Source organism: Vipera ursinii (genome assembly GCF_947247035.1).
Source record: "Vipera ursinii genome assembly, chromosome: 4".
Classification (NCBI taxonomy): Eukaryota; Metazoa; Chordata; class Lepidosauria; order Squamata; family Viperidae; genus Vipera; species Vipera ursinii.
The window spans coordinates 72,262,713-72,287,929 of NC_139514.1; the positions used below are offsets into that span (position 1 = coordinate 72,262,713).

The 25,217-nt window shown below is 44.0% G+C and overlaps 1 protein-coding gene across 1 annotated transcript in view; it reads right to left on the reverse strand.

Moving 5' to 3' along the window:
* SHROOM2 (shroom family member 2) overlaps positions 1-23,187 on the reverse strand; it is a gene marked incomplete at its 5' end in the record, with an annotated part of 164,075 nt that extends 140,888 nt beyond the window's left edge. The window contains 3 exon segments of the mRNA XM_083362677.1: positions 22,981-23,096; positions 23,099-23,163; positions 23,165-23,187. Of these exon segments, the coding sequence (XP_083218803.1) occupies positions 22,981-23,096; positions 23,099-23,163; positions 23,165-23,187 (204 nt within the window).
* Between the last annotated feature and the right edge of the window lie 2,030 nt (positions 23,188-25,217).

Here is a 25,217-nt window from a genome sequence, read left to right on the forward strand (position 1 = left end):
TTCTGCTGAGCCCAGAAGAAGCGCCAATCAGCTGGAATGTTGCAGCATCTCCAGGGTCTTGTGATTTACATTCAGATGCTTGGCAACTGATTCATATTTATGATGGTCACAGTGTCCCAGGATCATGTGAAGTAACCAAAACCTGCTGCAACCACCCAGCAGACGGGGGGAATAAAAACCAAACACACCCCAACCCACCCCCACTGCCAATCCTCAACAGAAATGCTCACAACAATGAAAACCTTGGACAGGAGGAGAACCACCACTGGGTGGGCAGGCAGGTGTCTTGTTCGGCTGTAGCTTGGGGGGGGGAATTTTTCAGTGCCATTGTAACTTCGAACAGTCACTAAGTGAACTGTTGTATGTCGAAGACTACCTGTACTTCATCACTTTTTTTTCTTTTCTTTTTTTGGTCATCAAGTTTTTGACACCTTGCTAGGTGATGTGGTACTTGGATGTTGCCATATCCTAAAAGTGGTACAATGGGTGAAAAGGTTGAAAAGCCTTGCCCTACTGGAGAGCAGCCCAGCAGTGCAAAGCATCCTGAAGGAGTATTGAGACTTGGTGGAAGTATTTAGTGAGCGAGAATCAGATATGCTCCCTCCTCACCACCCCACAGACTGTGCAATTGAGTTGCTACCAGAGGCAAAACTCCCCAAACCAAAAATGTATTCTATGACCCCAGGGCAGATGAAGGAACTACAAGTCTTTGTGGACAAGAACTTGAGTAGGGGTTTCATCCAACCAGCTAAATTCAAAGTAGTAGCACCAGTGCTCTTTAAGGAGAAAAAGGATGGATAGTTGAGAGTGTGTATTTCAGGGAGATCAATGGAATTTGTGTGGAGAATATGTACCCCCGCACACTCATGAATGACATGCTGGTGCACCTGTGCAAGGGAAAGGTGTTTACCAAGCTGGACTTGAGAGAGGCATATTATCGTGTGAGGATCAAGGAGGGGGATGAATGGAAGACAGATTTCAATTGCCCCTAAGATGTTACCAATTCTGAGTGGTGCCTTTTGGGCTACAGGGAGCATCAGCTGTTCCAAGCAGCTAATTAATGTGCTGCATGATCATCTGTACAAAGGAGTGCTGGTTTACCTGGATGATATTCACATCTACTCAGAGACAATAGAGGAACAAGTGAAGCTAGTAAGGGAAGTACTACAGCAGTTATTGGAAGCTAAGGTTTATGCTAAGCTATCAAAGTGTGATTTCCACAAAACTAGTTTGGACTACTTGGGATATCGCATATCAAGCAAAGGAGTAGAAATGGACTCTTGGACTTCCTGTTTGGCAACCATCGGGACAACTGGGAAAAGCCAGAGCTCAGCTTTCCAGCTTGATTTTTCTTTGTCTAGCAACCCTTAAAGGATCAGAAAGTTGCCCTGGAGGGGCAATGAAGGAGGAGGGATACTTCATGAGCTCAGATCAAGGGACATCCGATCGGAGCGAACTGTAGGACCTTCGGGGAAAAACGAAAGAAAAGGCTAAGATCTACCAGCCATAGTCATCTCCAACAGGAAGAAAAAGGACTATAAATCAGCGGAATTTCAACTGCATGCTGAAGCTGGGTGAGCAAGATTTTCTCTTTCCTTCTCCTTGAGGATTATAAATGTTGAGCCCCTGATGGGAAAGGGCAGGAAAGTAAAGACCCCCAGAAGGTTTAAAAGCGGCAAGTAATTATAAAGGGGGGCAAGACTCTTTGTTAAAAATATCAGACATTGATAAATAAGCCAAGGAGGACATCTAGTGGCAAAAGAAGAACAAAATTTCTGATATACTGTTGTTGGCTGAAGTTAACCTTGACAAAAGACACCTGCAAATGATAAGACTGCCTTGTTGTGAGATTGAGATTCAAAGCTACTTTTATTGAATTTCGCTAAATTTAAACAGACTTTGTTTTGGCTTTAGATTGTAAGCTGTAAAATGACTTCATCAAATATTACTAGACTCATGAAGAAAACTTCTTCTGCACCCTCAGTAGAACAATCAAGTCCTACAACACAGGGATCTATTGAAGCAATGTTGCAACGTGAAAAGATAAGCACTGCTCAAAGTAAAACACAGACTTAATTAAAAATTTCTTCAAGAATTCATGTTAAAGAATAAAGAGACTTTGGAGAGAAACCACCTAGAAATGCAGGAAAATCATTGAAGTACACAAAGTAAACTGGAGAAATTAAATGAAGAAATTTTGTATATAAAGGGAAAATTTGAAACTCAGAATCAAATGATAATAAAAAATCAACAGAAGATACATAAAATTGAAGAAAAACCAGATGAGAATGATAAAAAGAAATGTTACTACAAGAAAATGAAAAATTAGAGAATGCAATCAAGATTTTAGAGATGGAAAAAGCGGAACATTATTTAAGATTTCAAAACATTCCTGAGGATAGAGAAGAAAACATAGCGGAGGTGATTATTGACATCCTGGAGGAGACTTTGAAGGCAGATCGAGGAGAAATTCAGCTAGAGCTAGATGAGATATTTCGCTTCAATTCAAGCTATGCAAGAAGAAATAAGCTGCCAAGAGAAGTACATGTAAGGTTTACGAAGAAGACAACAAGAGATGAAGTACTACGGAAAGTTAGAGATGAACCAATACAATATAAAAATAAAGAAATTGTGGTCTTAAAGCAGATACCCAAGAGAGTTAGAGATACACAAAGACAGTACCATTTTTTGACCATGCAACTGATTGCCAATGGTATAAATTTCAGATGGTTGATGCCAGAAGGTATCTTAATAAACTGGAACAATACAAGCTATAGACTGGACTCAATTTGGAAAGCAGAAGATTTTGAAGTGAGGAATAGGTCAATATTAGATGAAGGAGTGAAATTAAGTCAAGGGAAGAGTAAGGAGCAGAAACAAACAGAAGAGAGGACTCAAGGAGAAACTGCACAAACAGAAGAACAGAAAGAGGAAGATGACCAAAAGGGCGAGGATGAAGGACTTGCCAGAGAACAAAGGACTACTAGATCTACTAGACTGAAATATAAATAAATGGAAATGGATAAAGAAAATGGAATCTTCTCAGTAAACATAAATGGACTGAATTCCCCAATTAAAAGAAATAAGATCTTTATGAAATTACGGAAACTGAATTTGGATATAATTTGTTTGCAAGAAACACACATAAAAGTACAGCATCATAAATTACTGGAATATGCAACAATTGGAAAACTTTATTATCAGCACAACAGAAAAAAAGAGGAGTCGTTTATATATTAAAGAGACAATAGATTCTAAAATGGTATATTCAGATGAAGGAGGAAGAATTTTAATGGTAGAAATTTATCTGCATCAAAAGCAAATATTATTAGTGGCAATTTATGCACCAAATCATAAACAAGAAAATTTTTACAAAAACTTACATAGAAAAATAATAGAAATGGAGTATCAAAATATTTGCCTACTGGGAGATTTCAATGCAATAATAGAAAAATGGAAAAATTGACTATAAAAGTAACAAAACAGGGAAAAATGGAAGAGGAAAATTACCTAAGACATTTTTTGATATGGTGGAGGAAATTGGAATTCAAGATGTTTGGAGGGAAGTGAATCCACAAAAATTGCAATATACTTTTTATTCAAATAGCCAGAAATCCTGGTCAAGAATTGATATGATTTGGATGACTGCCAATGTGAGAATGAATGTTCAGGACATTGAAACAGAAACAGGCATATGGGCAGATCATAATCCCTTTAAAAAGACCTGGAAAGGAATACAAAAAGGGCCAAGATGGACTTTAAATCGTACCATATTTTAAAAAAAAGAATTTATAGAGTTAACAAAAAAAGAAATGGAATTCTTCTTCAAAGAAAATAAAAAAGAAGATACTACAGCACAAAATCTATGGGACACAGCTTAAGCGTATTTTAGAGGTATAGCTATAACGTATATGGCAAGGAAAAATGAACAGAGAAAACAGCAATATGTATTATTAAATTTTTTTTGGAAAGTTAGAATTAGAACTACAAAGAAATCCACAAAAAAGACATAATAAAACATAAATTAAATCTGTTGTGTTGTTGTTGTTAGCTGCGAAGTCATGTCTGACCCATCGCGACCCTATGGACAACGTTCCTCCAGGCCTTCCTGTCCTCTACCATCTTCTGGAGTCCATTTAAGCTCACGCCTACTACTTCAGTGACTCCATCCAGCCACCTCATTCTCTCTTGTCCCCTTCTTCCATTGCCCTCAATCTTTCCCAGCATTAGGCTCTTCTCCAGTGAGTCCTTCCTTCTCATTAGGTAGCCAAAGTATTTGAGTTTTAGCTTCAGGATCTAGCCTTCTAAAGAGCAGTCTGGGTTGATCTCCTCTAGGACTGACCAGTTTGATCGCCTTGCAGTCCAAGGGACTCGCAGGAGTCTTCTCCAGCATCACAGTTCAAAGGGCTCAATTCTTTTGGCACTTAGCCTTTTTTATAGTCCAGCTTTCACTGCCATACATTGCAACTGGGAAGACCACAACCTTGACTATACACACTTTTGTTGACAGGGTGATGTCTCTGCTTTTTAGTGTGCTGTCTAGATTTGCCATGGCTTTCCTCCCCAGGAACAAGCATCTTTTAATTTCTTGGTTAGAGTCCCCATCTGCAGTGATCTTGGAGCCCAGGAAAATAAAATCTGTCACTACCTCCATTTCTTCCCCATCTATTTGCCAGGAATTGAGAGGGCCGGATGCCATGATCTTGGTTTTCTTAATGTTAAGTTTCAACCCAACTTTTGCACTCTCCTTCACCCGCAACAAGAGGCCCTTTAGTTCTTCACTTTCTGCCATTAGAGTGGTATCATCTGCATATCTTAGGTTGTTTATATTTCTTCCGGCAATCTTAATTCCAACTTTTGATTCATCTAGCCCTGCCTTTCTCATGATGTACTCTGCATATAAGTTAAATAGGCAGGGCGACAGTACTGTATACAGCCTTGCCGGAATCTATTCCCAATTTTGAACCAATCAGTGGTTCCATGTCCAGTTCTCACTGTTGCTTCTTGGCCCTCATATAGGTTTCTCAAGAGACAAATAAGATGCTCTGGTACGCCCATCTCTTTACGAACTTGCCACAGTTTGTTATGATCCACACAATTGAAGGCTTTGGCATAGTCAATGAAGCAGAAGTAGATGTTTTTCTGGAACTCTCTAGCTTTCTCCATGATCCAGCGTATGTTGGCAATTTGATCTCTGGTTCCTCTGACTCTTTAAAATCCTGCCTGTACTTCTGGTAGTTCTCAATCCACATACTGCTGGAGTCTAGCTTGTAGGATTTTAAGCATAACTTTACTAGCATGAGAAATGAGTGCAATGATGCAATAGTTTGAACATTCTTTGGCACTGCCTTTCTTTGAAATTGGAATGTAAACTGATGTTTTCCAATCCTGTGGCCACTGTTGAGTTTTCCAAATTTGCTGGTAAATTGAGTGTAGCACTTTTACTGCATTGTCTTTTAAGATTTTGAATAGCTCAGCTGGAATACTGTCACCTCCACTAGCTTTGATGTTGCTCAGCTTTTCTAAGGCCCACTTCACTTCACATTCTAGGATGTCTGGCTCGAGGTCAGTGACCACCTCACTGTGGTTATAAGGGACATTAAGCTCATTCTTGTATAGTTCTTATGTGTAATTCTGCCACCTCTTCTTAATCTCTTCTGCCTCTGTTAGGTCCCTGCTATTTTGGTTCTTTATCATGCCCATTTTTGCATGAAATGTTCCCTTCATCTCTCCAATTTTTTTGAAAAGATCTCTGGTCCTCCCTATTCTATTGTTTTCTTCTATTTCTTTGCACTGTTCATTTAAGAAGTCATTCTTATCTCTTCTAGCTATTCTCTGGAATTCTGCATTCAATTGGGTGTATCTTTCTTTTTCTCCCTTGCCTTTCACTTCCCTCCTTTCCTCAGCTATTTGCAAAGCTTCCTCAGACAGCCATTTTGCTTTCTTGCATTTCTTTTTCTTTGGGATGGTTTTGGTTGCTACCTCTTGTACAATGTTGTGAACCTCTGTCCATAGTTCTTCAGGCACTCTGTCTATCAGATCTAATTCCTTAAATCTATTTGTCACCTCTACTGTATATTCAACAGGGATATGATTTAATTCATACCTGAGTGGCCTAGTGCTTTTCCCTACTTTCTTCAGTTTAAGCCTAAACTTTGTAATGAGAGGAAATGGAGTAGCCTTCATAGTCAATAAAAGAGTAGGAAAAGCAATACTGGGATACAATCCCCAAAATGATAGAATGATCTCAGTTCGAATCCAAGGCAAACCATTCAATATCACAGTAGTCCAAGTCTACAGTATGCCCCAACCACCGGTGCTGAAGAGGATGAAATTGACCAGTTCTATGAAGCCCTACAGCACCTTATAAAACTAACACCAAAAATGATGTCCTTTTCATCATGGGGGATTGGAATGCTAAAGTAGGAAGCCAAAATATAACTGGAATAACAGGCAAGTTTGGCCTTGGAGTACAAAATGAAGCAGGGCACAGGCTGATAGAATTTTGTCAAGAGAATACGATGGTCATAGCAAACACTCTTTTCCAACAACCCAGGAGATGGCTTTACACATGGACATCATTAGACGGTCAACACAGAAATCAGATTGACTATGTGCTCTGCAGCCAAAGATGGAGAAGCTCTATACAGTCAGTAAAAACAAGACCAGGAGCTGACTGTGGCTCAGACCATGAGCTTCTCAGGGACATTAAGCTCATTCTTGTATAGTTCTTCTGTGTAATTCTGCCACCTCTTCTTAATCTCTTCTGCCTCTGTTAGGTCCCTGCTATTTTGGTTCTTTATCATGCCCATTTTTGCATGAAATGTTCCCTTCATCTCTCCAATTTTTGTGAAAAGATCTCTGGTCCTCCCTAGTCTGCTTAAAATAATACTACACAAACATTAGCTGTTGTCATGTTTTAATTGAACATAAGATGGAAACATTCACAGTGCAGGGTGGAAAAAGTATGTGAACCCCTAGCCTAATGACTTTTCCAAGAGCTAATTGGAGCCAGGAGTGAGCCAACCTTGACTCCAATCAGTGTGATGATATTGGATGTGTTGCTGACAGCCATCCTGCCCTTTAAAAACACACACCTGTTTTGGGTTTACTGGTTTCAAGAAGCACTGTCTGATGTGAACCATGCCTCGCAGAAAAGAGCTCTCAGAAGACCTACGATCAAGAATTGTTGACTTGCATGAAGCTGAAAAGGGTTACAAAAGTATCTCCAAAAGCCTTGATGTTCATGTGTCCACGGTAAGACAGACTGTCTACAAATGGAGAAAGTTTAGCACTGTTGCTACTTTCCCTAGGCGTGGTCGTCCTGTAAAAATGACTGCAAGATCACAGCGCATAATGCTTAATGAGGTAAAGAAGAATCCTAGAGTGTCAGCTAAAGACTTACAAAAATCTCTGGCACATGCTAACATTTTTGTTGACACATCTACAATAAGGAAAACATTAAACAAGAATGGAGTAAATGGGAGGACACCACGGAGGAAGCCATTGCTGTCCAAAAAAAAAATATTGCAGCATGTTATGTTTGAAGTTTGCAAAAGAGCACCTGGATGTTCTACAGCACTACTGGCAAAATATACTGTGGACAGATGAAACCAAAATTGAGTTGTTTGGGAAAAACACACAACACTATGTGTGGAGAAAAAAAGGCACGGCACACCAACATCAAAACCTCATCCCCACTGTAAAACATGGCAGAGGGAGCATCATGGTTTGGGGCTGCTTTGCTGCCTCAGGGCCTGGACGGATTGTTGTCACTGATGGGAAAATGAATTCCAGAGTTTATCAGGACATTTTGCAGGAAAACGTACGACCATCTGTCCGCCAACTGAAGCTCCGCAGAGGATGGGTGATGCAACAGGACAATGACCCAAAGCATACAAGTAATTTAACAAAACAATGGCTTCAACAGAACAGAATACGCCTTCTGGAGTAGCCCAGTCAGAGTCCTGGCCTCAGCCCGATTGAAATGCTGTGGCATGACCTTAAGAGAGCGATTCACACCAGACATACCAAGAATATTGCTACACTGAAACAGTTTTGTGCAGAGGAGTGGTCCAAAATTACTCCAGATCGTTGTGCAGGTCTGATCTGCAACTACAGGAAACGTTTGGTTGAGGTTATTGCTGCCAAAGGAGGGTCAACCAGTTATTAAGTCCAAAGGTTCACATACTTTTTCCACCCTGCACTGTGAATGTTTCCATCTTATGTTCAATTAAAACATGGCAACAGCTAATGTTTGTGTAGTATTATTTTAAGCAGACTGTGTTTTTCTATTGTTGTGACTTACATGACGTTTAGAGCGCATTTTATGGCCAATTCATGCAAAACTCCACGTAATCCCAAAGGGTTCACATACTTTTTCTTGTAACTGTAGATGTATTGGAATACAATGAGTACATCCAGGGAAACAAATGGCATTAATATTTTTAGACGCTCAAAAGGCATTTGATAATCTTTCATGGCAATTTATGATTCATCAATTACAAACAATGGACTTTGGACAGAATTTTATAAATATGGTAAAAACATTATATAATAAACAAACAGCCAAAGTGATTGTGAATGGAGATTGTACTGAGAGCTTTGAAATAAGGAAAGGCACAAGGCAAGGATGCCCTCTATCCCCTCTCTTATTTATTTTCACTTTGGAAGTTTTAAATCGAAATATAAGACAAGATACATAAATTAGAGGGTTGGGGATAAAGGGTGAAACATATAAGCTACAAGCAATTGCTGATGATTTAGTATTTATTTTGGAAGAACCCTTTGAGATGATCCCAAAAATGTGAGGGGAAATAGAACAATATGGAGAAATAGCGGGACTAAAAATAAATAAAGAAAAAACTAAGATAATAGTTAAGAACCTTCCGGATAAGCAAAAAAGCCGACTGTCAGAAGTAACAGAGGTACAGATAGTGAAAAAGGTAAAATATTTGGGTATATACCGTATATACTTGAGTATAAGCCGACTCGAGTATAAGCCGAGATCCCCATTTTCACCCCCCAAAACTGGAAAAAGTTCGTGACTCGAGTATAAGCCGATCCGCCGTTCTGCAAGCCTCCGCCGCCAGCAGAGGCTCGATCCGCCATTTTGCAAGCCTGAATACACAGGAATACCCTGTGTGGCCGCGGCTCTCGGGGAAGCCCTGGCTGTCCGCTTCCTCGCTCCACGCTGCCATTCGGGCCCGCGCGTTCCCCGGGCAAATCCGGCGCCCAGCAGGTGAGGAAACACGCCCACTCCAGTCGCCCCCCCTTCCCTCAGGAGACGCGAAGCAAGTGACCGCCCGGAGCTTACCGAGGACTTGCGCGCGGCCGAGGCTTCGGTGCTTCCAGGATCGCGCGCACCTCTCCCAAGCCGCCGCCATCCGGAGACCTGCCGACGTTTGGGGAGATTTGGGGAGGTGCCCAAACCTCCCCAAACGTCAGCAGGTCTCCGGATCTCCTCCCCAAACCTCTCCAAACGTCGGCAGGTCTCCGGATCTCCGTGCCTTGCCTGCTTGCTTCTTTCCGCTGCGGAAAGAAGCAGGCAGGCAGGTCACGGAGATCCGGAGACCTGCTGACGTTTGGGGAGGTTTGGGCACCTCCCCAAACCTCCCCAAATGTCGGCAGGTCTCCGGATCTCCGTGCCTTGCCTGCCTGCTTCTTTCCGCTGCGGAAAGAAGCAGGCAGGCAGGTCACGGAGATCCGGAGACCTGCCGACGTTTGGGGAGGTTTGGGGAGGTGCGCGCGCACCTCCCCAAACCTCCCCAAACTTCGGCAGGTCTCCGGACGGTGGTGGCTTGGGAGAGGTGCGCGCAATCCCGGAAGCACCAAAGCCTCGGCCGCGCACAAGTCCTCGGTAAGTTTTTTTTTGTTGACTGGAGTATAAGCCGAAGTGGAATTTTTCAGCCCAAAAAGTGGGCTGAAAAATTCGGCTTATACTCAAGTATATACGGTATTTATCAGCTAAGTGCTCAACAATAAAAGAAGATATACAAGGTTATTGAAACAAATAAAGCTAGACTTGGAAAAGTGGAAAAATTTAAAACTGTCATTATTAGGAAGAATTGCTACAGTTAAAATGAATATATTGCCTAAGATTTTATTTTTATTTGAAACAATTCCGATAAAACTTGGGAATTTTTTTTCCCAAGAGTTGAATTCATTAATTTTGAAGTTTGTATGGCAAGGAAAGAAAGCTAGAATAAAGATGAAAACCTTGCAAGATACTAAGGAAAATGGAGGCTTTGGCCTACCTGAGTGGTCTTTGTATTATCAAGCATCTGTATTAACATGGGTGAAAGAATGGATAATGCTTAGGAATAAAAGGTTGTTATATTTGGAGGGACATGACTTACAACTGGGGTGGCACGCTTTTTTGTGGTATGGGAAAAACAAAATTCATAAGTATTTTCAAAATCACTGTATGCTTTGATAACAATATGGGAAAAAATTTAAATGAAAATATATGTAAAAATTCCAGGGTGGTTATCAATGTCTGAAGCTTTCTCACACACAAATTTGTTAGATTTTGAAAAAACCTGGACATATAGAGATATTTTGAATACTGAGGGGACATTAAAATCGAAACAAGAGCTGGAAAATCAGAGCATCAACGTCATGGTGGGTACGCTTACGAATAGAAAATAGATATGAAAAAGATATGAAACTGTATGGATTTTATAAAGAACAAACTGTATTTGATAAGATATTAACTTCTGATGAGAAATTAATTAAGAAAATGTATATTTTTTTTGTTAATTTTAGAGATGGAAAGTGAACAAACTAAAGAGACAATGATACGGTGGGCGAAAAACTTTGGTTATAATATAGAATTAGAAAAATGACAAAAATTATGGGAGAGAAATTATAAATTGACAATGTCAACTGTGTATAAAGAAAATCTGTATAAAATGTTTTATAGATGGCACTTGCCTCCGGCAAGATTAGCAAAACTGTTTAAAAATGTATCAGGTAAATGTTGGAAATGTAAAGATAATTTAGGTACGTATTATCATATCTGGTGGACATGTGACAAAGTAAAGGCCTATTGTAAAAAAATACATGCTTGGCTAGAAAAAATATTAGAAGAACATGTAGTATTTAATCCAGATTTTTTTATTAGGTATAGTAACAGAAAAGATTAATAAGCAAAACTTATATTTGGTTCTATATATTATAACCACAGCAAGAATAAGCTATGCGCAATGTTGGAAGAATGAACGAATACCTTTAGAAGAAGAAGTAATTAAAAAAATACTGGAATGTACGGAGATGGACAGATTAACTATGAGGCTGAAAGACAAAGAAGAAACAGAATATTACCAAAGTTGGAATCTATTCTACAAATGGCTAAAGGAGAGAACCAAAGAGTAGGACTTGATTATGTATTAGCATTTTATGAACCCAGATCACATGCTGTTTGAAAAACTAACATATGTATGTAGAGGGAAAAACAAACAATAAAAAGCTTATTACAAAAAAAAGAAAAAGAAATGGACTCTTGGAAAGTGAAAGCAACATTAGAGTGGGAAGCCCCTGAACCCAGAGGCTTTCTGGGTTTTGCAAACTTCAGTGGCGTAGCATGGGGGGTGCAGGGGGGGCCGGCCGCACCGGGCGCAACATCTGGGGGGACGCGCTCGCACTGAGCTGCTCAGGGAGCCCCAAGGGCTGCACAGAGTTGGCTTGGCTCCGCTCTCGAGCTGCTCTTTCTTGCAAAGCGAAATGAGTCCGGCAGGTGAGATGGGCGGCCACATAAACTGAATAAAATAAATAGAAGCGGCCAACTCTCCGCCCAGGCTCAGGCCAACCGCAAGCGCCCCGCAGGCGCCCTGGCAGGTTTGGCCGAGCGAAGACGGACCCGCTGGCCGGCCGGCCTAGCTTCGTGCGCATGCGTGGCTTTATTTAGCGGGGCTCACGTGTGAGCTTGAATGCAGCGGCTCTTGCAGGTCGGAGCCCCGCCCAGCCGGCCTCGAGAGGGACCCGGAAGCATCCCGCATGCGCGCGACTCTTCTTGGAAAGTCTACGCCGCTGCGGGGCGCGTCTTTTCAGCAGTGCCGTGACGTCACCGCCCGCCCGCCCCTCTATTTCCGCTTCCGGTTGCCTTGCCCCGGGTACTGACAACCCACACTACGCCACTGGCAAACTTCTATCAACAATTCACCCCCTCCTTCACAGACAGCCCTACCTATCATCAAGCTATTAAAAATGGGAGGGGGAGGACTGAAGGCCAAGGCAAGCCAACTATTCAATTGGACTATGAAGTGTCAAGCAGCTTTTGAAAAGCTCAAGTGGCTTTTTGCAGCGGAGCCGACCCTCAAACATCCAGATCCAACAGCACCTTTCGTGATACAAGCCAACACTAGTGATGTACCCGTGGGGGCAATCCTACTTCAAAAGAACAAAGAAGGGAAACTCCAACCATGTGATTACACCTCCTGGAAACTGACACCAAGAAGCACTGGGCGGTGTGGGAGAAGGAGACTTAGGCAGTCCATTGGGCTTGGAGGCCCTGAAGGCCCCAAAGAAACTATCCCCTAAGCAGGTCCGATGGGCTCAATACTTAGATTTAACTACCCTTCGGTACCTACCAGGAGGGAAAAATTTCCTGGAAGATGCTCTCTCTTGCCTACCTCAGTACAAGAACTCCAGCAAAAAAATAGTTAACTTGATCATCCCCTCTGGGCACCTGGAAGCGCAAGGCTCCATGAGGCCAATTTTGCTGGTTCTCCCTGAGCCAGCTGATAATGAGGTCACTCAGAAATTGAAGAAAACCCTGGAGGTGGATGAACAGTTTAGGAAACACAGAGAAGAGTTGACAATGAGAGAGGGTCTAACCTGGAAGGGCCCCAAGCTATATGTGCTGCTCAACTTAAGAGTTCAGATCTTGCAAAGGTGTCATAACGTAAAGCCCATGGGCCATTTCAGTTTTGTGAAAATCCTCCACCTAGCCAGGAGACAATTTTGGTGGCCTAAGATGAACAAGGACATAGAGAGCTATATTGCTGGGTACCCAATCTGTGCATCCATGAAAAGATTGTCAGGAAAGCCTCCTGGACCAGGGCTTTTCAACCGGTAGTACGCTTACCACTGGTGGTACGCGAGCACCGGGCTGGTGGTATGCGGCATTGCCTTCCTCCCCCCCCGCTCCTTCCCAGCTCACTTGGTTGCAGAAAAAATGCTGCTTGGCAGCGGGCTGCACAAACCCTAGGCTGCGCAAAGAGAGCAGGTGCAGAGCAAGGCCCCGCCCTCCCCAGGGCCGGCCATATGGATTTGCCAGCTGATCGACACGTATGGCCAGCCCACACCTTCGCTGATGGGCTCCAGTCCACGGAGAGCTCTTGGCGGATCAACGGCTTCCCGGTGGCAGCCCCAGCCGGTGAGGAGGCTGGGAGGGAGGTGGCGGCCTGGTGCTGGTGCTGCCAGGGGTCAAGAGCCAGGATCAGGACCGCTTTGCAGCTGTTCAGAGCTTCTTTGGGGCTGCCAGGGCTCAGCGGAAGCACCAGAATCAGCACCAGGCTCCATCTGGAGCTTGGTGGTGAACCTGGTGCTTCTGCTGAGCCCCAAATAGGCACCAATCGCCTGGAAAGCAGCACTGATCCCGACGCATCTGCTGAGCCCCAAAGAAGCACTTATCACCTGGAAAGCAGCATTGATCCCTGCTTACACACAAACACGTGTGAGCAATTACAGCTCAAGGCGTTTCAGCCTTCAACTACGGCTCCCAGTGCTTGCCCCCTCACAGGGCTCCTGATTGGTCCTGCGCCCAAGCGCCCCACCCCCTGGGAGAAGCACAGCTCCGTCCAAGGCACACATGGCCGGGAAGGCGCATCCCAGTTACCAGTAAAGCGATCGGCCCGCTCCTCTCCCATCGCTTGCTCTGCCCGGCTCGAGCAATGGTACTTCCAAAGCTGGCCGTTTCAAGGTCACATGGGCAGCCCTCGGCTGCTCCCCTCCCCTCTGGGCCTCCAAACCAATCCCCAGGCCAGTGTGTCTGACTGAGGAATTCTGGGAGTTGAAGTCCAGAAGTGGCTTGTAATTGGGTGATGCCGTTAAACTCTCGCACTGAGCGGGAGAGTGTGCCACCATGGCTCTTGCTCTCTGATAGGCTGCGTGGGGTTATTTTGCAATGGGGGCAGGTGAGACAGAAAGGAGGGGCGGTTATGGCAGGAGAGACAAAACGCTTCTGAGTGGCCTCATCATGGCTGCCGCCTCCCGTTATGGGTTGTGGTTCTTTTGATCCTGGTGTGCAGCTCCAGTAAACGGGCATATGAGCACAAGATAGTTCAGGGCATCCCCAGCTGCCCCTTTTCCTCTTGAGCCTCTTTCCGGTAATGGAGGTCTTCCCCACAAGCAAGTGAGCTGCGCAGGAGCCCAGGCGACACCGGCGCTTGCAGTAGCACAGACCTGAGGGCTGCTTCGTTCCCGCTTGGCCTCTCTCAAAAGAGGGAAGGAAGGAAGGAAAGAAGAAAGGTAGGGACAATGGGAGGGAAGGAAGAGACAAAGAGGGAATCAAGGGAGAAAAGGGAGGGGAGGCTGGACAGATTGCGGGCACTGGCGGTGGCACCAGTGTGGAGGGTGAACCCACACGCGAGCAGGACAGATGCGCATGGCAGAGGCGCTGCTCGGGGCTGGAGGGTCATCGCACACGCGAGCGCCCTCTGCACCAGCACCACCGCCAGTGCCTGCAATCTGTCCGGCCTCCCCTCCGTCCCCAAGCATTGCCTCTGCCATGTGTGGCTGTCCTGCTTGCTTATGCGATCACCCTCCAGCCCCGAGCAGCGCCTCTGCCGTGCGCATTCCCAGCAGCCAATGAGGAGGATTCCTGGCCAGAGAGCGGGCTGGGGAGACAGCCGTCACTGTGCCCAGCAAGAGGGACCTTGAGTTGCCTCGGCCGCCTCTCCAGCATCTTCCAGAGGCATCTCCAGTGTCTTTCCTTCCAAAATTGAAGAGCAGCTGAAGTCTATCCCGACTTGAAAGGCAGGCGGGGAACGCAGCAGCTGGAGCAGCCCCTTAGTCCTAAGGACGCACCTGACTCGAAAACCGGGTGGGCGGGCTGGCTCGAAAACCTGGAGCGGATCTCTGGTTTGGTCTGCACAGGGAAAGCGGGACCAATTGGAGGAGAAGCTGCAGCTGGAGGCAGAGTCTGTGATTTTTTTCCAGGCTGGGGTCTGGGCGGCGTAGCGCTGGACAATGGAAGGGAGGGAAGGAGGAAGAAACAAAAAAGGAGGAAAGAAAGGAAGGAAAGAAGGAAGGAAGGGACAATGGGAGAGAGAGAGGAAGGAGGGCACCCACCCCAGTCCTACCCTCCTCCAACAGAGACCCATGGATTCTCCCCCACACACAGGTACCCTGCAACCTGAGTGATGAGCTGCCCCCTCCCCCTGCCATTGACTTCGCTTGTCAAAAAGTTGCAAAAGATGATCACATGACCCTGTGACTTTCATAAGTATGAATCAGTTACCAAGCATCCGAATGTAAATCACATGACCCTGGGGATGCTGCAACAGTCATAAGTGTGAAAAATGGTCATAAGTCACTTTTTTCAGTGCCATTGTAACTTCGAACAGTCACTAAGCCAATTGTTGTAAGTCGAGGACTACTTGTATTTTATCTTTTTTTTCCTATTTTTTTGGTCACGTTTTTGACACCTTGCTGGGCGACTGGTGGTACTTGGACATTGCCTTATCCTAAAAGTGGTACAATGGGTGAAAAGGTTGAAAAGCCCTTTCCTGGACTATTGCAGCCAGTGGCTAACCCTAGGAGCCTGTGGGACGAGATTGCCATGGACTTCATTGTAGAACTGCCTGAGAGTTCTGGGAATACAGTGATACAGATCTCAAGCTGAGGCAATCTTGTAAAAAACTGAGTCCTACTTACATAGGATGTTTCTCAATTGTGAAAGTCATTAATCCAGTAATTGTTGAAATACGGTTGCCAAAAGAATTGAAATGAGTCCACTCAGTGTTCCATTGCAATAAGGGACCTACTTTAAGACCAGTTGAAAAGGAACCTCCTCCTCCCATTTTGCTGGAGGGTGAGAAACAATATGAGGTTAAGAAGATACTGGACTCAAGGATTTTTATTGGGAAGATACAGTACTTGATCCAGTGGAGAGGTTACCCTTTAGCTAATACTGAATGGGTAAGAGCTCATAATGTGAACGCTGACGGGTTAATAAGAAAGCTTCATACTAAATACCCTCAACCTCCAAGAGGATAATGTTTGAATGTTTAAGTGTATTTATTTCTCTTTTATGTTTACCCTTCTTTCAGGGGGCCAACATGTCAAGGTTGAAATGCTAAGATGTCTGCTAACTTCTATGAATATTCAACTTGCCATAGAAACAGGGGGAGATGTAGAAAGTGTAGTGAGGAAATGGGATTCCAAGAAGCCATCCACAAACCATGAGAGCCTACAAGAATGCCAAGGTAACTAACATAGGTGTCTGAGAAGTGGACCGTTCTCATAACAAACCAAAGATATATGATTGGGCAATGTGAACAACCGATGGGTGGGTGTTAAGGGAAGGTATTGTTAACTTGGCAGATTTTCATGTGGGAAAACCAGTGGGTTGCGATAACCCTGGGAAGTGAGTGGAAGACCAAGAGGGCTGCAGACTGGGAGGAATCAGCGGAGTGGAAATCTCTAACCACTTCCCTCGGCCCTTCGGTGGAGCAGTTGCAAGAAAAGTTTAGAGAACTGGACATGCGAGGCATGGAAGAGGTGAGATCCCCAGGTTGGGCCACACTGGGAATGGAGGTGTGACAAGCGGAGCATACAAAATCCCCAGCCCAAGGGGCAACACTGGGGACGGCTCAAACTGCGGCCTTGTCCCCTTCCCCATCTCAACCAGCAGCGCTAACATGGGTGTGCCAGGGACTGGCAGGGAAACAATGGGAACCTCCTGGTGGCCATTAGGCAGCCCCCTGAACCCTACCCAACCTGTGGTGCCCAACACATTGTGGGGGTACCACCCGGCTACCTACTGGTTCAAGATGACCACAAGCTACCACCTCTGAAAGCCACATTCAACAGCCAGCCAGAAAAGCTCACCTATTTCCTGAACCAGGTATGGATCTATCTGAGCCAGCATGGGGCAGTGTTCCCAGACGAAGTGGCCTGTGTGAACGCTATAGCAGCAAAACTGGAGGGGAAGCCACTGAGTGGATGGCGGCACTCAATGACGAAGGGGCTCCAGAATTGGGTATTGTCAATGATTTCCTGGAAGGACTCTGGGCCAGGTTTGGGGACTCCACCCAAGCCTGCCGGATAGAATCCGATATCCGCTCCGTAAGACAAGGGAATCGGCCTGTGGCTGAGTATATTTGGAAGTTTCACAGCATAGCCAGGAGACTGGCTGGAATGCCTGTTGGTCTACCAATTCTGAGATGGGCTAAGCAGAGAGGTGTACCAGAACTGCCTACCCCAGGGGATCCCTGACAAATCTCCAAGCCTGGTACCAACTGGCCACTACAGTAGAGCTGCACCTGATGCAATATTGTTGACATTCTGCAGCTGAAAGCTGCCCTCACCAAAGCCAAAAGAAGTGCCTGCCAGCACGTAGAGGGAGAGGGGCCCCTCCTCTGAGCACCAGAGAGGGTCCGCATCGCCCTGCCAGAGCTTGCTTCCAATCTGAAAAGGCCACTAAGCAGCCAAATGCCTAGCTCCCCCAACCCATATTAATGCCCAGGAACCTGAGCCAACCCAAGCCAAAGAAGACTTCAAAGAAGACAAAAGAGAAAATACGAGTGGCACAGGTTGTGGAGGTCTCCCCCAAATCAAGCAAAGGGGAGGAAACTCCAATCCCCAGCAAGTCTGGACCCGTCTATGAGAATGACAGCGAGGGGGAAGATGATCCGATGGTAAGTGGCACCATCACCCCATTAACTGCCCAGGGGGAGGTGGTAGTCCCCCCTCAGTCAGGAGCAAGGGGGGGGTCTTCATGGCCCTGTTATACTTGGGTTGCACCCAGTGCTTAATCAGCCTAAAAACGGTGGACTTGTTGGGACTAAGGCTTAAGAGACTAAAGCAACCCATGAAGTTTGAGCAAGTGGATGGCTCACTTATTTGGGGGGGGGGGGTTGTGCCTGCAACCTGCAACCTGCCTGAGCCAATAGGCCTAAGGGTATGGAGCCTCAAAGAGACTATCCAGTTTATTATACCCAAAGATAGCAGAGGCAATGATACTGGGGCTGTTGTGGCTGAAAAAAATTGAATGCATCAATTGATTGAGGAAGCAAAAGTAGAAGTTTAGGATTAAAGATGAGAAAGGACTGGGGGTGGAAAAGCCACGGAAGGTTAGGCAAGTGTGATTGGCTGTGAAAGTGAAAGAGACAATCAACACATACTAGGCAGCTTGATCATTCCCTCAGGGCAGCTAGCAGCACAGGGCTCTACAAGACCAATTCTGTTGGCTCCCCCTCAGCCAGCTGATGAGGTCACCCAAAAGCCAAAGGAAGCCCTGGAGGGAGATGAATCATTTAGGAACCATAAAAGGGACAATGAAAGAGGGTCTGGCTTGAAAGGGTTCCAAACTGTACGTGCTACTTAATCTAAGAGCCTAAATTTTGCAAAGTTGTCACAATGTGAAGCCAGCGGGCCATTTTGGTTTTCTGAAGGCCCTCCACTTGACAAGGAGGCAATTTTGGTGGCCCAAGATGAACAAGGACATAAAGAACTACGTTGCTGGCTGACATGTGGTTCTATAAGACTGCCAGGAAAGTCTCCTGGACTGTTGCAGCCAGTGGCTAACCCACACAGCCCGTGGGAGGAGATAATCATGGACTTCATTGTGAAACTACCTGAGAGTTCCAGGAATACCTTAATCTGGACTATGATTGACCTGTTTTCGAAGCAAGCACATTTTGTGGCATGCCTGAAACTTCCATTAGCTTGGACCTTAGCCAAGCTATTTATGCAGCATATATATAGGCTGCATAAAGTCCCAAGGCACATCATCTCTGACCAGGGGTGTAGTTTACTGCAAAGTTCTGGTGGGAGTTTATCAAATTAATAGGATCCTCACGGGGCTTAATACTGGGTTCCATCCGAGTACCAATGGGATGGCAGAGAGAGCTAACTCAATGATAGAGCAGTATTTATGCTGCCATGTGAGCTGCCAACAAACCAATTGGGCAGAACTTCTGCCTTTTGCAGAGGTAGCCTACAATAATTTTGTACATAGCACTACTAGGTTCAACCCATTCGAGGTAGTGATGGGAGCAGACTTCATGCCTATGCCAGAACTACCACAGGGGTCCCCTTCCTCATCATCCTTAGCTAATTGGATGGATAACTAGGGAATCGTATAAGGAACAGGCTGATTGGAAGAAAGCTCCAGAAGAGAGTTATAGGATTGGGGACCAGGTGTATATGTCTACTAAGTATCTCAAGCTAAGGCAGCCTTGTAAAATGTTGAGCCCTAAGTACATAGGATCTTTCTCAATTGTGAAAATAATTAATCCAGTAACTGTTGAACTACGATTGCCAAAGGAATTGAAGCAAATTCACCCAGTATTCCATTGCAGCTTATTGAAACCGTTCAAAAGATCCAGCCTGAGACCTGGGCGAGAGGAACCTCCTCCTCCTATACTGGTCGAGGATGAGAGGCATTATGAGATTAAGAAAATATTAACTTCAAGGATTTTTAGGGGGAAGTTACAGTACCTAGTCCTCTGGAGAGGCTACCCCTTAGCTGATGCTGTGTGGGTGAGAGCCCAGAATGTTAAGACTGATCGACTAACACAAAAGTTTCATGAGAAATATGCACAACGTCTAAGGGGATGATTTGTGAATGGTTGGATAACTGTAATTATTGTTACCCTATGCTTATTTTTTTTAGGGGGGCAGCATGTCAAGATTGAATTCCTAAGATGCTTGCTAATCTTTATCGTTATTCAACTTGCCATTGAAACAGGGGGGAAGGTGAGCTTGGGAGAAACGGGACCATGAAAACCAAGTTCAGAAAAGCAGGTGTCTGGTAGAGAAGTGGACTGTTCTCATAACAAACCAAAGAAATATGATTTGACAACATGACACTTGGTGGGTGGGATTATGGAGAGCTATTGTTAACTAACCAGATTTTCATGCAGGAAATTTAGAGCTGATTTTGCTTCCTCAGTACTGAGATGTGTATTCAATGAAGTTTATCTTTTATGGCACCTCAAAGCCATAGAGTTTCCTCAATGTTGAATTCGTTAGTTGGACAGTTGACACATGGCCAAGGTAAGGAAGACTAAAACCTGACCACAACTTGAACAAAACACATACGTTGAAACAGCAAGACTGAGCCAAGAAATATCTGAAGACAGATTTTTCAAAGGGTTTATGGACTGATGAGATGAGTGACTTTTGATGGACCAGATGGATGGGCCCATAATGGGATCAGTAATGGGCACAGAGCTCCACTTCGACTCAGATGGCAGCAAGGTGGAGTGAGGTACTGGTATGGGCTGATATTATTAAAGATGAGCTAGTTGGCCATTTTCAGGCTGAAGATGGACAAAAAATCAATTCCCAAACTTACAGCCAGTTTTTAAAGACACTTTATTCAAGAAGTAGTACAGGAAAAAGTCTGCATCTCAAAAAGACCATGATTTTTATGCTGAACAATGCTCAAAGTACTCAAAGTACTCCTCTGCGTTGCTAGCCAGTAAAGGCCTTAAAGATGAAAGACTAATGAAATGGCCCCATTCCTCATCTGACCTAAACCCTATTGAGAACTTGTGGGCCCTTCTTAAATGGGAGATTTACGGTGAAGGAAAACAGTACACCTCTCTGAACAGTGTCTCTGGGAGGCTGTGGTTGCTGCTGCACAAAACACTGATCTCAACAGATCAAGAAACTGACAGACTCCATGAATGGAAGGATTATGACTGTTATTGAAAAGAAGGATATTTATATTGGTCACTGATTTTTTTTTTAAATTATCAGAAATGTTTATTTGTACATTTTGAGTTATTATTCTCACTTTAATAGATGCAAATGAATGAGATGGGCAAATTTTCATTTTTCATTTAGTTGCATAATAATTCTGCACACTAATAGTTGCCCAATAATTGTGCAGAGATAAATATTCTCCTAAGAAAGCCAAAACCTCACTTTTACTTTCATAAATATTCAGGTTTGAGGTTTATTAACATTTTGGATTGACCGAGAGCACTACAGTTGTTCAATAAGAAAATTAATCCGCCTAATAATTGTGCACACAATTTATTTCCTAGAGTAATAAGTATTGTTATACATTTTAAACTTAAGGAAAAATACATTAACTAATTTTCAGAGAGACCCAAAATGATTTAAGGCATCCTCAAATCCTTGATTTATAAGAGGCTAACATAAAGACAATGGCAAATTCTTTTTATTTTGCTTACTTGTTATTGTTGAACTATTTTGAATGAGAACCTTTGCTAAAATTTATCTTTTACCCATCGCTGTGGGAAACAATCAGGATTTTTTAAATAATTTAATATTGTTCTGTTCATAAACATGGAAATGTGGTATCTGGGTTAATTCATTAATCAAGGTTGAGTTAATGATGGCTTAGCAATCTATATGTATTTTACACAAAAACTGTTACACAGTAGGGTCATAAATGCTATGAAACAATTCAGTAGTGCTTTGTAACCCATACAAGCATTGTATCTCTCTGCTTATCATTAATAAAGTAGTCCCCTTCTAGTTCTGAAAAAAAGAGGAGCTGCTTTAATGAAAATTAGAGATGTACTGTGCTCATATAAGATTCAAACTATGTTTTGTAAATCATTTTTGAAATATGCATAGCTTATCACACATGAACTTCTGCAGCCTAGTCTCACCAATGTGTCAGGTTAGAGTTTTTATAATTTTCAGCTCCTTTGTAGAGTAACTCATAAGGAGGGCATCAGCGTCAGGAATTCTGACCTTATACACAATTTTTGAAAATAATATAAGGAGGAACATGTCTGAAAAAATAAAACTACATACTCAGTTTTAACCATTAAATAAGAACCCTGCCCCCCTTTTATATCTCAAGTAAAAAAGATACCATAAAAAGTCGTAAGTTAAGAAATTTAGTTTGATATATAGGTTTACGGTCTAACTTACAATGAAATATTTATTTAGTACAGGTGAATAACAATGACAGCGAAGGAAGAAAACTCCTTTTGTGGGTTGTAAAAGGAGGAAAGTGTAGTGCTTCCACAAGGAATAATGTCCATTTTTAATTAAGCACTATATAATCATTCACAAAATTCAAAAAGACAAATAGGATATGTAGATTTACTTTCAGCAACCTGAATTACTTTACTTCAATAAATATTGTACATAAGTGCAAAGGTGAACCTTCTTCCCAATGGCCTTTCAGTCCAACAACTGTGTGATGGATGATGAATTAACTTGAAATGTTATTTTGAATTAATTAATAAAGCTTGGGGGGGTATTAACTCTAGCAATACCTATAAATGTTTAGTCACCGTTGAATGGGATATAAGTATTTATAAAACAGTAAAACTAAGCTTTAATACATTATTACTTTTAATCACTGAGACTATTGTGTACATTTATAATAAAACATGTCTCCAAATACAACATAGTAGTTTGCCACTAAAGTCTGGTTCTTGATTGCACTATTCATGCCCTTTTTGTAACTCCCCAAATCACCAACACGAAAGCAGTGACCAAGCAGTTTTAAGACCTACATTAAAAGGCTTGCTAGCAATCTCTTCCTTAATTAAAGACATTCAGACAGTGCCAAGAACCCGCAAGTTGTCTTGTTAAGGTACACCGCAGCCATCACCATTTCATTTCTCACCCCTTCCCGCCGCCCCCCCTCCGGAATTCTTTGTATAATCATTCAGTGTCAATTGGTACCATAATCCTATTCTTCGGGCGCATCACATCAACAAAAGAAACTAAGAAACACCTCGTCCAGGGGCACCACTTCCGCTTCGACAAGATACGCACCACTGCAGATGCATTCGTGCAGCTCTTGCCCCTTACCTTAGAGATGATCAGAGGTTCTCCATGTTCTCTGCCTCCTTTTAAAGTAAATCCCCAGGGAGCTTCGCCACTTAATTGTACTTCCACCAGCTTGTACAGATCAGCTCCTCTCTGTCTCCTGTCGCTAGCTGGTGGGGGTGTCCCTGCCGGATTACTGCCGGATTCAGCCTCGGATCTTTGTCTGCCTCTGAAGTCCACATTCTCCATAGTCTCTCGAAATTGTACCCCCCCCCCCAAAAAAAACCCTTCTTCCTAGTTTAATCCCACGCTTCGCCGACCTAGGAACCACATACCTCCCAGCAGTTTTTCAGGCTGCTCCCAGATGGGAAGGGAGAGGGATTGTAAACCCCTTCCACACCCTGGCTCCTCCTCCTCTTCCAGAGTTCAGGCTCTCATTTTCTTTCTTTGAAAAAGAAGCCCAAATCACCCAAAGGGAGAAGAGCGAGCGAGCAAGCGACCCCAGGAAATTAGACTCGCTTGACTGGACTAGATACAGCTCCCTCAAAGCATAAAATATTTATTCGTGCTTTCACGGCTGTTGGCTTAGTTGCTTTGCGCGCGCCTAATAGATTCACGGAAACAAACCGCGGCAGTTTTCCCCAAGGGAAATGCCAGAGACCAGAGCCCGAAGAGAAAGGCAGGAAGTCACTGAGGGCATTTTTCACTTTCTCCAGATGATACGAGATTCCGTTTCGGATAGGAGGGGGACTCTTGCCAACAGGAAAAGGGGTGATTTGAAACATGGGTATGTTTTTGTTTTAAAAAGGAAATCTCGATCTGGACAATCGTCCTTCCCAAATGAGCCGAGGACAATAGCGAAAAGTTTTCTTCAAGAGGAAAGTCGCGAGCACCATCTTCTTCACAATGGGAGTAGCGCCTTTCCACTGAGAATAGTGGCCACCTTTCAGAAAACTGCTCCTTTGAATGTAGTTTTGCGCTCGGTGTTCTTAGAAGCGGTCCAGTTGGAGCCAGTTTTATACGAGGAAAGGAGCTGCAAACAGTAAACTTGACGATTCCAAGGCGCCAAGAAAAGGAGAGGTTGAGCCACGGCAAGGAAGAAAAAGTAAAAAACCTCCCTGTTCCCCTTCCAGGCAGCGCCAGCTCCTTCCGGCTCTTTGGCCGCAGGGTTTCACGAGGGCCTTTTCCCCTGCTGCTGTTTTGCCGAGGAGGACAAGCACAACAGGCTGGCTAAAGAAGGCTTTTGTGTCGGAGGGCGACGAGAAGTTCGCTTAGCAGCCTTCCAAAAGACCCCGCGGGCTGGGCGTTTCAGCGACCGAGAGGATTTTACAACATGAAAAAGTTCCGGCATTTTCCTTGCTGGGGGTTGTGGCGCGCAGCACCGAGCTACCTGCGAAATGTCTTGGAGGCGACATTTTTCTCGTCAGAGGCCTCCTAGCGACGGCTGCGGGAAAGCACAGCGGGGAGCAGCATCGCTTTCGAATCAATTAAAGCTTTACAGCAGCCTAGATAGCCTAGTGACGAAATCCGGGTTTAACAGGGACTAAAAGCGACAATTAGAAATTCCTTAGTCTAGTGCAGAAGGTCTTCAAACTTAGCAACTTTTAAGACTTGTGGACTTCAGCTACCAGAATTCACCAGCCAGCATGATACCTTAACCATATAATGGTTGAACACTAGGAGTCAGTTCTAGCCCCGCCTTAGACATGAAAACCGGCTGGGTGACTTTAGGCCAGTCACTGTGTCTCAGCCCAACTCATAATACAGGGTTGTTATGGGGAAAATAGGAGGAAGAAGGAGCATTGTGAGTGTTCACCTCCTTGAGTTATTTATAAAAATAATAAAGGTGGAATAAAATGATGTGTTACCTTTTTAAAAACCCATTTATTACACTGACAGTGCCAAGTTGGTGTACTGGTTAAAGGATCAGGCTAGAAACCAGGAGTTTGTGAACTGCCACAAAGGCAGCTGAGAAACCTTGGGCCAGTCATTCTCTCTTAACCCTAGTAAGAAAGCAATGGCAAATCACTTCCAAAATTCTGCCAGAGAAATTGCAAGGATTTACCAGGAGTAAAGATTGACTTGAAGGCACTAAAATGTTACATTACCTCTCACTTTGTTCAATTAATGCTCAGTAGGTAGAAACTTACTGTTTTACAAATGAGGGCAAATTCACACAGCATCTCTGCCTTGCTCTGTGTGGGGTCTTCCATGGTGGTGCACTGCAAACTATTGCCATTCAGGAATGCACATTGTGTGTTGTGCTTTAGGATCTGGAA